Source organism: Pseudorasbora parva, chromosome 18, assembly GCF_024679245.1.
Source record: "Pseudorasbora parva isolate DD20220531a chromosome 18, ASM2467924v1, whole genome shotgun sequence".
Classification (NCBI taxonomy): domain Eukaryota; kingdom Metazoa; phylum Chordata; class Actinopteri; order Cypriniformes; family Gobionidae; genus Pseudorasbora; species Pseudorasbora parva.
Window position 1 is genome coordinate 14,471,606 of NC_090189.1, and position 15,851 is coordinate 14,487,456.

At 39.1% G+C, this 15,851-nt stretch overlaps 1 protein-coding gene across 1 annotated transcript in view; it reads right to left on the minus strand.

Moving 5' to 3' along the window:
* Nucleotides 1–15,851, minus strand: part of cacna1bb (calcium channel, voltage-dependent, N type, alpha 1B subunit, b) — a 185,095-nt gene that overhangs the window by 12,522 nt on the left and 156,722 nt on the right. Inside the window, exons 36-46 of the mRNA XM_067422718.1 lie at nt 13,085–13,150; nt 11,766–11,857; nt 11,529–11,679; nt 9,850–9,977; nt 8,588–8,684; nt 4,265–4,370; nt 3,842–3,949; nt 3,497–3,606; nt 788–945; nt 562–691; nt 114–224 (exon numbers count right to left, since the gene is read on the minus strand). Coding sequence (XP_067278819.1) covers nt 114–224; nt 562–691; nt 788–945; nt 3,497–3,606; nt 3,842–3,949; nt 4,265–4,370; nt 8,588–8,684; nt 9,850–9,977; nt 11,529–11,679; nt 11,766–11,857; nt 13,085–13,150 — 1,257 coding nt within the window. The remainder of the gene's footprint in view (nt 1–113; nt 225–561; nt 692–787; nt 946–3,496; nt 3,607–3,841; nt 3,950–4,264; nt 4,371–8,587; nt 8,685–9,849; nt 9,978–11,528; nt 11,680–11,765; nt 11,858–13,084; nt 13,151–15,851) is intronic.

Here is a 15,851-nt window from a genome sequence, read left to right on the forward strand (position 1 = left end):
TAGGAATCAATTTCTTTACGAGAATAAGAAACAAAGGCTGTACAGAAGTTATATTCAACTCCCATCTCCCACCAGAATAACCCATATGGCCACTACAGCTAGGAGATGTTTACCTGAAAGCCAGCATTGAGTCTGGGCATGGAGGCAGCTCTGCCATGCCCCTCCAGCACAGGATACCCACCCACATCCGAGTCATTCTCCATGTCACTCATCTCAACTAATTCCTGGCAACATACAAAGAGCCAGATAAATCAAATGCATAAATGAAACCTATGTGAAAAATACATATAAAAAGTCTACATATTATTTGACTTTGATACATCCTTACATCTAATTTCATAATGTGTTTAAATATTTTTAACGTTTTTAGTTCAATTTAGTAACAAATGATTGGACAGTGAAAATAAATTACACTAGTTACTAATGGCTAATGGTGTTTGGAATAGTTGCTGGTGGATGTGGAATGCACTCATTTAAATTAAAAAAGAAACTAGGGTTTAACTGTCCTGTGCTGTAAAAGGCTGACACATTAATTAGGGTCATTATTCTGCAATAAATCACCTGAGATCTGTATGTGTTTGGCACGTCTTCTGATTGGCCACGTTGGACAGGCCTTCTGTTCCCTTCCTGTGCGGCTTCCTGAGGTATGCCTCCCGAAGGAAACTTTTTCATGCCACTGCTCTGGCTTTGTCTGACACACACAAGATTACAAAAAAAAAAGATGAACACTAAACACATTTTTAAAAAGGAAAGTATGCTACGAGGACCAGAATGGTAGAACACTCACACTGCATCCCCATTGGTCAGGTGGAAGGATGTGGGAGGGGCCTCTGGCTCTGGTGTGATATCTAATTGAGAAGAGGGTGAGGCTTTTGGCAGCATTGGCTCCTGATCGTGTAAGTGTGTGAGAGGAAGCATTTGTCTGAACAGAACTCCGACTTTACTCTGAGGAGAAAACACAATATACACAATTATGAGTTTAATAAGGACCACATTAATCAATTATGAATAACTCTTTGAGGAACTATGAATACTAATAAACAAATGAATAATAAAGTATGGCTTTAATATACCATACTATTTCTAATATTAATTATAATTCTGCAGGTTACCAACTGATTGGTTGAATTCAACAGGATTTCTGTGAGATGCGTGTCGTCGTGTTCTTTAACGGTCCGCCAGGAAGCAAAGCCACTGTGATAAACCCTCCTTATGGAATATGTAAGTAAATACCATAGACCAGGGGTGTTCAATCCTGATCCTGGAGGGCCACTGTCGTGCAAAGTTTAGCTCTAACCCCAATTAAACACCTGAACCAGATAATTAAGGTCTTATTAGAGATACTAGACACTTCTAGGCAGGTGTGTTAAGGGTAGTTGGAGCTAAACTCTGCCGGGCCGAGTTTGGACACCCCTGCCATAGACAAAAAGCCATAGATAAAAAATCCCCCCAAAAACGTATTGTCCGTGACATCACCTGTAGGGTTCTGAAAAGCATTTTGAAGCCAAAAGTCGTCGTTGCCATCTTGGCAGTGTGTCACCCCCGGATAACTGAAATGGGCAGAGAGGCAGGACGGGGGTGGAGCTGAGGTGACTAGATGATGAAACAACAACACCCGCCTAACTCGACCATAGTGGAAATCCACCTGTCAACTCAAGTGGCCAAGGCCTTAAATGGATAGTTCACTCAAAAATGAAATTTTGATGTTTATCTGCTTACCTCCTGGGCATTCAAGACATAGGTGTGTTTGTTTCTACAGTAGAACACAAATTAAGATTTTTAACTCCAAACCATTACTAGTATGCTAGTCCAGTGGTTCTCAAACCTGTCCTGGGGACCCCTCACCACTGCACATTTTGCATGTCTCCCTCATCAGACACCCAATTCAAATCTTAGAGTCTCTACTAATGAGCTGATGATTTGAATCAGGTGTGTTTGATGAGGGAGACATGCAAAATGTGTACTGGTTGGGGGTCCCCAGGACAGGTTTGAGAACCACTGTGCTAGTCAATAGGGTGCATTTCTATGAGAGTAAAAAACACATAGACGTACGAATCCATTTTAAACCCTGTGGCTTATGGCGGGACATTGATGTCTTAAGACACGAAACGATCAGTTTCTGCGAGAAACCGAACAGTATTTGTGGTATTTTTTTTTTACCTCATATCAGACAAATCTCGTCTAGTATTCCTAATGCCATTACTTCCGTAAAGTAAGGTCAAAAACCGGTGCGATAGATATATTTACATAGATTCATCATCTGACCTTTCGACCATTCGATCTTCACCATCTGCAAGCACTAATAAGGAATCTATATCTATAATCACGCCGGGTTTTGACCTTACTTGACAGATGTAATGGCATTGGAAATACTAGTTGAGACCACTCGTTTCGTGTCTTAACACATCAATGTATCATCACGAGCCGCAGGGTTTGATATCGATTCATATTTCTATGTGTTTTTTACTTTCATAGTGACTCTCATAGAAAACAGCCCATTGACATGCATTAAACGAGCAATGGTTGGAGTTAAAAATCTTCATTTGTGTTCTACTGAAGAAACAAACACACCTACATCTTGGATGCCCTGGAGGTAAGCAGATAAACATCACATTTTCATTTTTGGGTGAACTATCCCTTTAATTATGCAGAACAATAAGACTTAATGTTATTTAAATAGATGAGCTATACAAAAAGATCGCCCTCCTCAGAGTTGTCATGAAGGGCAAAATTAGCTATATAGATCAAAACCACTTTTTGTACGAGGCAGTAAAAAAAATTCTGCTGTAAAGTTTTTAACATGGGAGCGATTCAGATTTTAGCGGCCAGTCGGTGAATTGCAGTTTAAGTCACATCCGTGTTGTTTTCAAGAGACGCTGCGGGATGTTGCCGCTTTGTCAAAGGCGTCCAAGAGTTTTACATGCAGGTCAGTTATTGTAGGGACATTGAAATAAAATGTTCACACCCCTAAACATTAAGCTTAACAAAACGAACTGTGATTGGTTGCTTTACATGTCGCTCAGAAGTCCTCTTGGGTTGTCCTTAGCCAATGAAAGCTGCTATGGAGTCAAAACCGTCTGCTGTCAGTCTAAATGTCTGACTACGCAAGGCTAAAGCTTAGAAGATACTCTGCAAGAACAAAGAAATTTGTTTGTTTTCTCAAGGTGGGAAGAACAAGAACAAAGTTTGTTCTGGCCAGTACATTCCATACATCACAAGAAAAGCAGTTGCGATCACGATCATCTGCTTTTCTCCGCATTAACCCCGCCCACTTTAAATGTATGACCAATCACACAATAGTTCTCGGACACTCCATGTGTTGAGAACAAGCTGCGACAACTCCTAAACCAGGGCTGCGAGAACAAAATGACGTCATTATGTTCTCGCTGCCCTGGGAGAGAGAACTTTTTTCTCTGTTCTTGCAGAGTATGTTGTAGCCTTAATACTGTAAATGTAATTCAAGATGTTTTATAAATCCCTAATGAAGATGCTCTACCTGTGTGCCTGGTGCAGCCTGCTGCTGTTGGAGTCTCTTGGCTCGGTTCTGCTTATAGTAGTCGAAAATCATCAGCGCCGCATAGACCTTCCCTACAGTCAATTCGTTATCTAAGAGAGAGTGAAATGGACATGGGGTATAATATGGACAGAAGCGTGGGGGGAAACTGATGTCCACTAGGTGGCACCAAAAACTCAGAAGTCACAGGCTGAATCACTCAGGTGAAAATGTGTTTCAAAATGAAATCTCAAACTCCCTTAAGCATTTAATTAAGATTCCATATAAATGTTAATTGCTTTTTAAACAGAAATTATTTTGTGAAAGATTTCTAAAGGCAGGGCTTACGTTTGTGAGGTGTCACCAGCAAGTCCACTGTTTTTGAAGACAAACTTGGCCAAATTTTATTTATTTCCTTCCTTAACTCAGCATCACAAAGGCGCTGAGCCAGAACTCCTAGAGAAACAATAAGAAAGCATTACTAATTCATGCAGACATTAAAATCCCCAGTGAGACCTTTTGTTGAGCTGTTAATGGATGTTAACTTATTTCTTAACCGTATTTTACACTAAATAAAAGGTTGAATACAATTCAAAGTGAGACGGGAAAGCATTCAATTAACTTGTAAGGTTTTTTAAGATGGTGGTATAAATTAAATAAGGCTAATGAAACAAAGCAATGACAGATGAAAAGCCTGCTGGAGCAGATGGACAGTTAAAGGAGCTTTTGACATATTGTGGTGACTGCGCTCTGGCCCTGCCGGACACTCACCTGATGCCAGTTTAATCTCCAGGGCGGTCCGAATGAGAGCCATTAAAGTAGAGGTAAAGTGAACCGTGTTGTCTTCAGCTATGGGCATGTTCATCCTCACCAACCGCTGTGGAGTCACAGACACAGATAGCATGTGATTAATATTACACATGACTGCGGGATACGGAAATGACCATAACAAACGTTTGCATGCTGAGGGAGAGTAACGACTTGGGCTATGTAATTTCTCTTTTGTCAATTGTCATTTCCGAATGCTCATCTCAGCACACAAATTGTCTCATCAGGACATCAAAATGATGGGAGGAAGGAGAGAGAGAGTGCCTATATTTCATGCAGATGCTGTGGGTAGAATGAGTGATGTTGGAGATGGAAGATGTTTTGCTGCATTTCTCCAGTTAGCAGACAGTAAAGCGGCTTCACTGTGGAGGTTTATAGGTTTCTCAGTAAGTGCGGTTACAGGCACAACCTTTTTTTAAAAAATATTTTTATATTTAATTTTTTTGTGGCCCTTACTCCAATTCCACTTTCCAACTGAACACCTTTAATTGTATTTTGACTTCAAAATCACAATTAAGATTTTAGAATCAGCTGATTTTTAATAGTCATCAGTGTTTTGTCATCAGTTACATATATATTTATATATAATTTATATATTTATTTAGTTATTTATATATTTACTGTACGAAATGTACGAAATATCTTCATGGAAAATGATCTTTACTTAATATCATCATATATTTTTATATTATTATATCATTTTTACCCATACAATGTATTGTTGGCTATTACCTAAAATATAGCTTATATAATATATACCCTTTTCTGCAGAAAATATATATCATCCTGCCAATACTCAATTTATTTTACATCAAAATAGGCAAACTGAATTAAATACAGCTACAACAAACAGTAACAAGATATATCAAAACTTTAGAATGTAAATATAATTTTTGTATTATATATTAGAGGAACATATTTATGCTTGATTGTCATGAAAATAAAGACACAATGCTCTTTATCCTCTCAAAATAGTATTTACTTTTTTTTTTTTTTTTTAGGGTAAAATGTGACCTGAATTTGTTCTTGACAGAATTTGTAAAAATCAAACTACTTTAGTCCTTTGTGTCTGAGGTCGTATTATTAAATATTGCCAGTCTGCATGCAGGCAGCTATGACTACTGTCCACGTCGAAAATGCATTTGTTAATGTGCACTGAAACATGAGGTGAGTTGATATGCTGCTTTTCTTGTGTATTCACAGAGTCAGCGATGACCTTCAGAGATGATGACCAGAGGAGCGAGAAAAGATAGCATGCTGACCAACCAAAACCAAGAGCCACGACAGCACCCACCACACAAACACGTCCATCAAGGTGAAGTCAGAGCAAACGCTTCACAGTTCACACATTAACACACTCATCGGTAATTGGAAATAGAGGTGAAAAGAAAACAGATGCAACATAAACAGAGAATGGATCTGTTTCTGTGGTGAGAGCATAAATTCATGCACAGGAACAACACTCAGCCTTCATTAGAGAGCGTAGGCCAGTGAAGACATGTTTCCACAACAACTACCAATAAAAAAAGAGAAAGGAGGAAAGGACGCTCCACTGAGCACACATCTACAGCAAGCTTTCGCTATTTCCTCCCTGTAGATTCAGTGCTCTGATGTGGGGGGAGTGGGGGCTTGTTCTATTTAGAGCTCACTGGAGAACGTTGCATCCTCAAGCCTACACTCACGCAGACTGTGTGGCCTCAGAGAGTAGCTCAGCAGACAGCCACGGACGCGTGTCTCTTGAACGTTACCCATTCAGACAGCTGGAACAGGGTGTGTAAACTTATTGACTCGGAGGCAGCTCTCAAAGTGGCAGAACGGCCTGCGACCAAAACAGGCAGCCCTGTACCAGTGACGTTTAAGATTCAGTTTTGATATTCAGATTTTCGCAATTTCCCCCCACTATTCTTTACTTTCTCTAGCACAATGCAACAATTTTAATATAGCCTAGCTGCAGATGCCTCATGAAATTCAGTGCTCAGTGTTCTTTTTCAAAATGTATTAAGTGCAACTGTTTTTAACCCTTTAATGCATAGTGGTCACTATATTGGGTAGCTATTCAAAAATAATTTTCTTGCATATGCATGGGTTTTGATAGCATAGTTGCACATCAGCCTCTACAGTGGACCCTTGGGCATCATCTTATACATTGCCACCAAGTGCAAGCCGTTGCATATACATTTTTTACCCTTCCAAACCAAGATGGCCAATGGCCAGTCAAAAATGCCAAGTTGCTCTGGAATATCCATCCATTCCTTCTATCCTAGGAGACTTTTGCAGGTAAAAATGTTGTAGCATCAAGCAATAGCTAATGAGTCACATCACAGTAAAATTTTCCAAGTTTTGATTTTAGATTGGGAGACCATTCTGATTAATCATCTGTCCACTATAGCATCAATAGCTATATTTCAGCTACAATTCATACTAATACTGTGACTAGTTTTTTTGAAAATACTTCATTTGCAGTAACTTTTTTGACTATAAATAAATGTATTTGAATTATTAGAATTGAATTCGCATTAACATCAAAAAAGTAATGTGATTCATAATTATGTGACGCAATTCATTACTTTACTCGCTACATCAAAAAGTAATCTGATTACATAATGCATGTTACTTATAATGTTACTTTACTCGTCACATCAAAAAGAAATCTGATTATGTAATGAATTTTACTTGTGATGCATTACTTGTTAGCTCAAAACGTAATCTGATTACGTAGTTACTTTTGATGCATTACTTGTAACAGTCAAACAGTAATCTGATTACATAACACACGTTACTTTTGATGCATTACTTGTAACAGTCAAACAGTAATCTGATTACGTAGTTACTTTTGATGCATTACTTATAACAGTCAAACAGTAATCTGATTACATAATGTACGGTACTTGTAATGCATAACTTTACTCGTAACATTAAATCGAATCTGATTGTGTTATGCATGTTACTTGTAATGCGTTAAACCCAACGCTGCTCATTTCAGATGAGACTGAAAACACCTGATCGCAAGGTTTTCTCAGAGAAGCGCTATGGTAGAAATGTGTCTATCTTGAACATAATCAGAATTATCAGCTATTAAGGGTAAATGGACATACTCTGATACACTGGAGGGAACATCTGAGTCGGGTTTCCAGAGCTGACAGGTTGTAGAGATCTTTGATGGAATCACATCCTCATGTTCTGATATCAAAGATACGCAAAGTGCAACAACTGTGTTTGCAATATTTTTTGTATATATTTTATGGTTCCTACATGATTTTATAGTTTTATTGATTGGTTTGTAAAATACACTCAATATTGGCATACTATTACTGTAAGATGTTTAATACAGTATATTTTCAGTTTAAACCATAAACACATGCTGTCCACTCTAGTGGACATCTTAAAAATCTCTTTGAAAAAACTAATCTTTTTTTTTGAATGCCCTAAGATCAATAAAAACATCACCTAGAAATCTATATGCATCCTAGCGGCAGCAAATCTAATTCGCAGCCAGGGTAGTCTAGCAACTCCGTGTTGGATTGTGAGCTGGAAAAACCAAACTCTGGTCAGGCCAATCACATTGGGTATAAAGTTGGTGGGCGGGATTAACAATGCCGGCAGAGTTGCAACGTTTTCTGCGTGCTACTTGTAAACACAGAAGCTTTCGAAAAGCGTCCTTTTAAATCGGCTTTGGCCACGACTCTGGAAGACTGTCTCTGAGTAAAGAACGTCACTGAAGTCATTATTAAGAAGGGAAGATGTGTTCGGAGTTTTGCCGACCGGATACGGCAAAAGTTTAATCTATCAACGAGCTCCGCTTCACCTTCTTTATTGCTCTGGTTGGTTGTAGCGCTTTCCAATTGCGTGGAGAGAGAGTTTGAAAGACAACCCTTTATCCTGCCTCTCGAATTGAGCCCTGTCAATGGTAAGTTCCCAGACCAAACATCTTGATGTGGGTCTGGCTTGTCAGGCTAATAAAAACAAATGGGGAAAAAATCCTGACAAGAGGCTATCATAATGCATGCATTAAAGGGTTAAGGGCACTGTCTAACATTATTTTGCGTTCTAAGAAACCTTGAAACCTTGCACAAGTTTTGGAACATAACTATTGTGTCACTATAATCTAAAATATTGAGTACATATTTGAGCTCAAAAGACACATAAAAGCACAACACGAAACACACATGAGAAAACATTTCCACAATTAGAAGACTGACTGACAGCCACATCAGCCAATGAGAGGACAGAGGAGGAGCCAAGGAAAGGTCGGGGGGCGGGATCTACCTTGTAGGCGATTCGTGGAGGACATTTCTTTCCCAAACCTAGCGGAGGGGACATGTGGCGAAGCATCTCGTACATATCGAGGTAGGACATGCGTCCACTTCACAGGGGCGACACCCAGAGTTCAAAGGTCACACAGACAAAAAAAGGAGAGGGAAGGGGTAGTGGAGAAAATGAAAGAAATGTGATGTGAATGAAAGAAAGAAAGGAAAAGGAACAAACAAAAAAAGCATCGTTATTAAGGATTCTGAAGGAAGGTCAAGGGTATCCGATGCATCCTGTCTCAGAAGGACGGATGGATCATGTAGCTACAGCTGCATTTGTAGCTACAGGCTGCCGGTGATCCAGGGATGAAGAACATGGCATGATGGGGTTGGACTGAGGGGCTGCAGTCTGGAGCTTCTGTCCTCGCATGCTAGGACGCAACCACGGCTAACCAATCAGATACTCAGGAACAAAGCTAATGTTTGGCCTAATTTTTAGCACTGTATTAACTGAGCAAATAAAAGCTGTTCTAGTATATCAATATTTAAAACAAGCCAAATAGAAATGTGCATTGTGAACATATGGGATTAGTTCGGGATGAGGGATTTAACATTTGGCTTTGTTTCCTGGTTACCATGGTTACCCATATTAAAATTAGTAAGGGAAGAGGGAGGGGGTATAATCCCATCAGACATCAGGCATTTTATGGGAATTTGTTTTTACAGCACCGCCCTCTGGAAGGAAAGGTGTGTAGGTTTTCAAACCTTGTATGCCACCCTATTAGGGCACTTCTTTCCTAAGCCGAGGGGGGGTGAGATTATGCGCAACAAATTGTACATATCCATATAGCGTATCCTTCCGCTGCAAAAAACAGATATGGATTAAAAAGACAGATTTTAATAATTTTTTTCCAAATTCCGTACATGTATTCAAAGACTTCATGCTTATTGAGATAACTACGCTCAGCTGTGCGTTTTCAAGTTGGATTACACTGACAGAGAGGATAGGATTCAAATCCGTTCTGCTCAAGATAGACTAAAAGTGAATGGCGTGCAAATGATAAGATTTGCATTCCTCAGCATAGACAAAGCTTGAGGATTTGATGTTAGCCATGGTCACACAATAAAATGGGATTCTTGTGACTTGAGGTCATGAGTAAATCAGACACAGCGCCAGTGGCGGACCCTCTTAAGCCAGCATCTTTCAATCACTTAGTCTTGAGCTGTCACATTCTTTTAAAGTGGCACTAACTGAGGTGTCAGTGGAGGAGAGATACGCACCAGGCGGCAGGGTCGTACTCGGCCCAGACGCGGATGAACTCGTCGAGGTGATGAGGCCCGAGAATAGAAGCGTCACGTGTCAGGTACTCAAAGTTATCCATGATGACAGCGACAAACAGATTCAGCATCTGATGGTTATGGGAAAGAGGAAGGATTATAAAAAATAGAATGTAAAATCTCAATCAGAATGAATCAAAATAGATTTTGTTTTATTGTTACAAGGGGCGTATTGATGGCTAGACTTAAAGGAAGTTTGCACTGATTAAAGCTAATGCACTCTTTGCGATTTTAGTGCATTAGCTTTAATTAGTGTAAAATGATTAAATGCACTAAATGCACTTCATGCGATAGGGGTACAGCAGCTTGTCACTGGGCAGTACCCTTAAAAGAACATCTCTGTACCTTGTTTACTCCCTAAAAGGTGCATTTTAGTACCATAGAGTACCAATACGTACCTTAAGGTACTACCATGACCCTTTTTGTAGTTAATAAAAAAGGTACAAATATGTCCTGCCTCAGTGACAAGTTGTTGTACCCTACAAATTTGACACCTTTTTTTCTCTGTGTGTACAGAATTAAAGGTTAGGGTCGGGATGTTTTTGAAAGACATCTCTTATCATTTTAATATGCTGATTTGCTACTTAACTCTTTCCCTGTAATTGATGGAAATTTCCGTCTTTCCATGTTTTCACTGTTATACGATAGAGGCTATTTTATATGGTATTATGCATCTTCTAAATGAGTACTGAATCTCCAGATCAAACCACAGAAACAAACTAAATCATATGTAAGCAGATGCATATGTAAAAAAAATAACAACACAATCATCAACATTAAACAGTATATAAATCAAAACTGCCTGATGTTACTGAATCAAATGAGCTATACAAGCTATAGGACTGTGCAAGCTTTCAGAGCGTTGACGGACATGATCTACTAGGCTCTTCTCAAAATGTTGCTTTTTTAATGAAACCCATATTTAAATGTTGACAAAAAAGAATGCAGTGTTTTGTTGAATAACGCAGAAGAGCAGAGGATGAGGCTAAACAAAACTTGGTTCTCGCAAGAACTAGAATATTCTCACCGGATCGTCCTATGTCATACACTGGAACGCCAGTCTCTCGTGAACACAAATAGGACAGTTAGTGGAAGTTAGAGTACAGTTGGTTAAGTTTTAAATATGGATACAAACGCGTCACTTTTCTTCAGAAGGCCTTTATTAACACCCCAGAGTCTTGTGGAGCACTTTTATGATGGATAGATGCCCTTTTATGGACTTTAAAACAGAAACAGTCCTTCAGTGCCATCGTAAACCTTGGAAGAGCCAGGATATTTTTAATATCACTCCGACTGTATTCGTCTGAAAGAAGAATGTCATATACAGCTAGGATGACTTGAGGATGAGTAAATGAAGGGCTAGTTTTCACTTTTTGGTAAACTATCCCTTTAATGTAGCTTTGTATGAGAACAGAGCAAATTCAAGTGATTATTTGCTAAAAACATCACTTGACAGCTATTGTCCCCATTCACTTTCATTGTATTTAAAAGAGCAGCTTAGACATCCTGCTATAAATAACTTGTGTTTAAGAAGGAAAGAAAATCACACAGGTTTGAAACAATAATGACAGAATATTCATTTTTAAGTATATCTGTTTGAATGTGAAATGTGCTCCACTAACCAGGAAGGAACAGAGGAAGATGAAAGAGACAAAGTAGAAGTAAGCAAAATCACTGCCGCACTCTTTTCCACTGTAGCCAGATAACTCGGCACATGGCCTTTCGCTCAGACAAGCCAGCATGATCTCATGCCAAGCTTCCCCTGTAGCACTTCTGCAATGTAAATGCATACGAACACAGCTAAAGTCAGAAACTTTGGCTTCAATTGCACTTAATTGCAAAAACTGTAATCGCTTTACCTGAACAACAACATGAGGGCCTGAAAAAAGGTTTGGAAGTTGTTGTGATCATTGATGGCTGACTCATCAATCAACTTGATGTTACCAAACACCTGGCACAGAGAGAAAAGCACATCAGCATTCTAATTTTGGATGAATTGCAATGCAAGCAATTTTGGTAGTGATGGGCAGAGAAAAACATAGATCAATGTGTGCACTTTCCTATTAGAGCTTCACGAATATTCCTGCAGGGACTGTGTCAATAATTCAGACTGCCTGGAGGGTATGTTACAGTAAGCATCTGCAGTATTTACAAGACCACATACACATATTGAACAAACTGACTCATGCTTATGAATTTTATGACTTTATGTCAGACAGCAGACACGTAAATAAACACACTGAATCACTCAAATCTACAGAGTTGTAATGCACTGACAGACAGTAAAACAAATCACAAAAAATCTGTCAGCTGCAAACATTATGAAAGTACATCCAGTGACTAAGGTCGGATCATCTTTTACGCTTGCATATGCAGAAAAGTGTATAATAAAAGTAATATATTTATACACATATCTGCCATCACGAATGCATATCAAACCCACTGCTAAGTGTGTGTTTTCTATTATTTCTAAAATAACTGGCTTGTCTGAAACATTGTTTTTTTCATGACCATTTCAAGTCAGTAAACCCTGTAACTTTTGCACAGTATGTGCAATGATGTAAATTTAACAATACTTCACAACTTCAACCATGAATCTAATAAGCTTGTAATTCAAACCCTCCTATAAAAATACTAGAAAGGTTGCAAAAACTGGTTGAAAAGCACGTTTTATGCTGAATGATGAAGTGAACATTCAGTTGGCGGTAGAAGTTCCAAGTGTACAGTTGATTACATGGCTTACTGATGATGTTATTTCCCTAGTCTTACAGGATACAATTAGCATTGATTTACAATGCAGTTCTAATCTACTAGATGGCAGACGCCATCATTCCCAACACAATCTGGGAGATTGCCTCTGCGTCCTTAAACGAGCAATCACATTTAAAGATGGGATCTGTCCTTTACATTAGAACAATGGCTTCTTTTTCATAAAGAAGCTTTCATATGGAAAAACACCACCTGCCTATGCTTTTTAAAAAGAATACCGGGTTCATTCGCAATAAACCCAAAATCAATACTCTGTTTATCTCGTTGAAGCTGTTAAACATGAAGAGAGATGCATGTAGCAGCTCTGGTGATGAGATCCAGTGGTGTAAGAGGCTCAGATGGAAAGGTTGCATGAAGGGTAATGCTTATGAGAAAGCAACAGAGGCTTTTAAAGCTCTCTGGATCTCACCTGCATCCCGATGATGGCGTAAATGAAGAAGAGCATTGCGATGAGGAGACACACATACGGCAGAGCCTGAGAAAAAAACACAGTTCTGTCAGAGACAAACAGAAATTATGCATCTGATCTAATGAGAAAAAGATAATTTATTATAGTATGTTATTGTATACACTCACTTAAAGGATTATTAGGAACACCATACTAATACTGTGTTTGCCTTCAGAACTGCCTTAATTCTACATAGCATTGACTCAACAAGGTGCTGAAAGCATTCTTTAGAAATGTTGGCCCATATTGATAGGATAGCATCTTGCAGTTGATGGAGATTTGTGGGATGGACATCAAGGGCACGTAGCTACCGTTCCACCACATCCCAACGATGCTCTACTGGGTTGAGATCTGGTGACTGTGGGGGCCATTTTAGTACAGTGAACTTATTGTCATGTTCAAGAAACCAATTTGAAATGATTTGAGCTTTGTGACATGGTGCATTATCCTGCTGGAATTAGCCATCAGAGGATGGCTACATGTTGGTCATAAAAGGATGGACATGGTCAGAAACAATGCTCAGATAGGCCGTGGCATTTAAACAATGCCCAATTGGCACTAAGGGGCCTAAAGTGTGCCAAGAAAACATCCCCCACACCATTACACCACCACCACCAGCCTGCACAGTGGTAACAAGGCATGATGTTCTTATTCTGTTTACAGCAAATTCTGATTCTACCATCTGAATGTCTCAACAGAAATCTAGACTCATCAGACCAGGCAACAATTTTCTTCAACTGTCCAATTTTGGTGAGCTTGTGGAAATTGTAGCCTCTTTTCCCTATTTGTAGTGGAGATGAGTGGTACTCGGTGGGGTCTTCTGCTGTTGTAGCCCATCCTCCTCAAGGCTGTGCGTGCTGTGGCTTCACAAATGCTTTGCTGCATACCTCGGTTGTAACGAGTGGTTATTTCAGTCAAAGTTGCTCTTCTATCAGCTTGAATCAGCCGGCCCATTCTCCTCTGTCCTCTATCATCAACAAGGCATTTTCGCACACAGGACTGCTGCATACGGGATGTTTTTCCCTTTTCACACCATTTTTTATAAAGCCTAGAAATGGTTGTGCGTGAGAATCCCAGTAACTGAGCAGATTGTGAAATACTCAGACCGGCCCGTCCGGCACCAACAACCATGCCACACTTAAAATTGCTTAAATCACCTTTCTTTCCCATTCTGACATTCAGTTTGGAGTTCAGGAGATTGGCTTGACCAGGACCACACCCCTAAATGCATTGAAGCAACTGCCATGTAACTGATTAGATAATTGCATTAATGAGAAATTGAAGAGGTGTTCCTAATAATATTTTAGGTGAGTGTATGTTTATGTTATATATGTACACACACAGTAAAAAAATATAATGAATTAGTAATGATAACATGTTTTAAAGTAATGTAAGCCATTTTTAAAAGGTTCAAAATGAAAGTTATACAAGATTTTTTTTTAAAGTCAGTTCAATGTAACTTAAGCTGTAATATATATATATATATATATATATATATATATATATATATATATATATATATATACAGTCTTGTTCAAAATAATAGGCAGTACAATGTGACTAACCAGAATAATCAAGGTTTTTAGTATATTTTTTTATTGCTACGTGGCAAACAAGTTACCAGTAGGTTCAGTAGATTGTCAGAAAACAAACAAGACCCAGCATTCATGATATGCACGCTCTTAAGGCTGTGCAATTGGGCAATTAGTTGAAAGGGGTGTGTTCAAAAAAATAGCAGTGTCTACCTTTGACTGTACAAACTCAAAACTATTTTGTACAAACATTTTTTTTTTCTCTGGGATTTAGCAATCCTGTGAATCACTAAACTAATATTTAGTTGTATGACCACAGTTTTTTAAAACTGCTTGACATCTGTGTGGCATGGAGTCAACCAACTTGTGGCACCTCTCAGCTGTTATTCCACTCCATGATTCTTTAACAACATTCCACAATTCATTCACATTTCTTGGTTTTGCTTCAGAAACAGCATTTTTGATATCACCCCACAAGTTCTCAATTGGATTAAGGTCTGGAGATTGGGCTGGCCACTCCATAACATTAATTTTGTTGGTTTGGAACCAAGACTTTGCCCGTTTACTAGTGTGTTTTGGGTCATTGTCTTGTTGAAACAACCGTTTCAAGGGCATGTCCTCTTCAGCATAGGGCAACATGACCTCTTCAAGTATTTTAACATATGCAAACTGATCCATGATCCCTGGTATGCGATAAATAGGCCCAACACCATAGTAGGAGAAACATGCCCATATCATGATGCTTGCACCTCCATGCTTCACTGTCTTCACTGTGTACTGTGGCTTGAATTCAGAGTTTGGGGGTCGTCTCACAAACTGCCTGTGGCCCTTGGACCCAAAAAGAACAATTTTACTCTCATCAGTCCACAAAATGTTCCTCCATTTCTCTTTAGGCCAGTTGATGTGTTCTTTGGCAAATTGTAACCTCTTCTGCACATGCCTTTTTTTAACAGAGGGACTTTGCGGGGGATTCTTGAAAATAGATTAGCTTCACACAGACGTCTTCTAACTGTCACAGTACTTACAGGTAACTCCAGACTGTCTTTGATCATCCTGGAGGTGATCATTGGCTGAGCCTTTGCCATTCTGGTTATTCTTCTATCCATTTTGATGGTTGTCTTCCGTTTTCTTCCACGTCTCTCTGGTTTTGCTCTCCATTTTAAGGCATTGGAGATCATTTTAGCTGAACAGCCTAT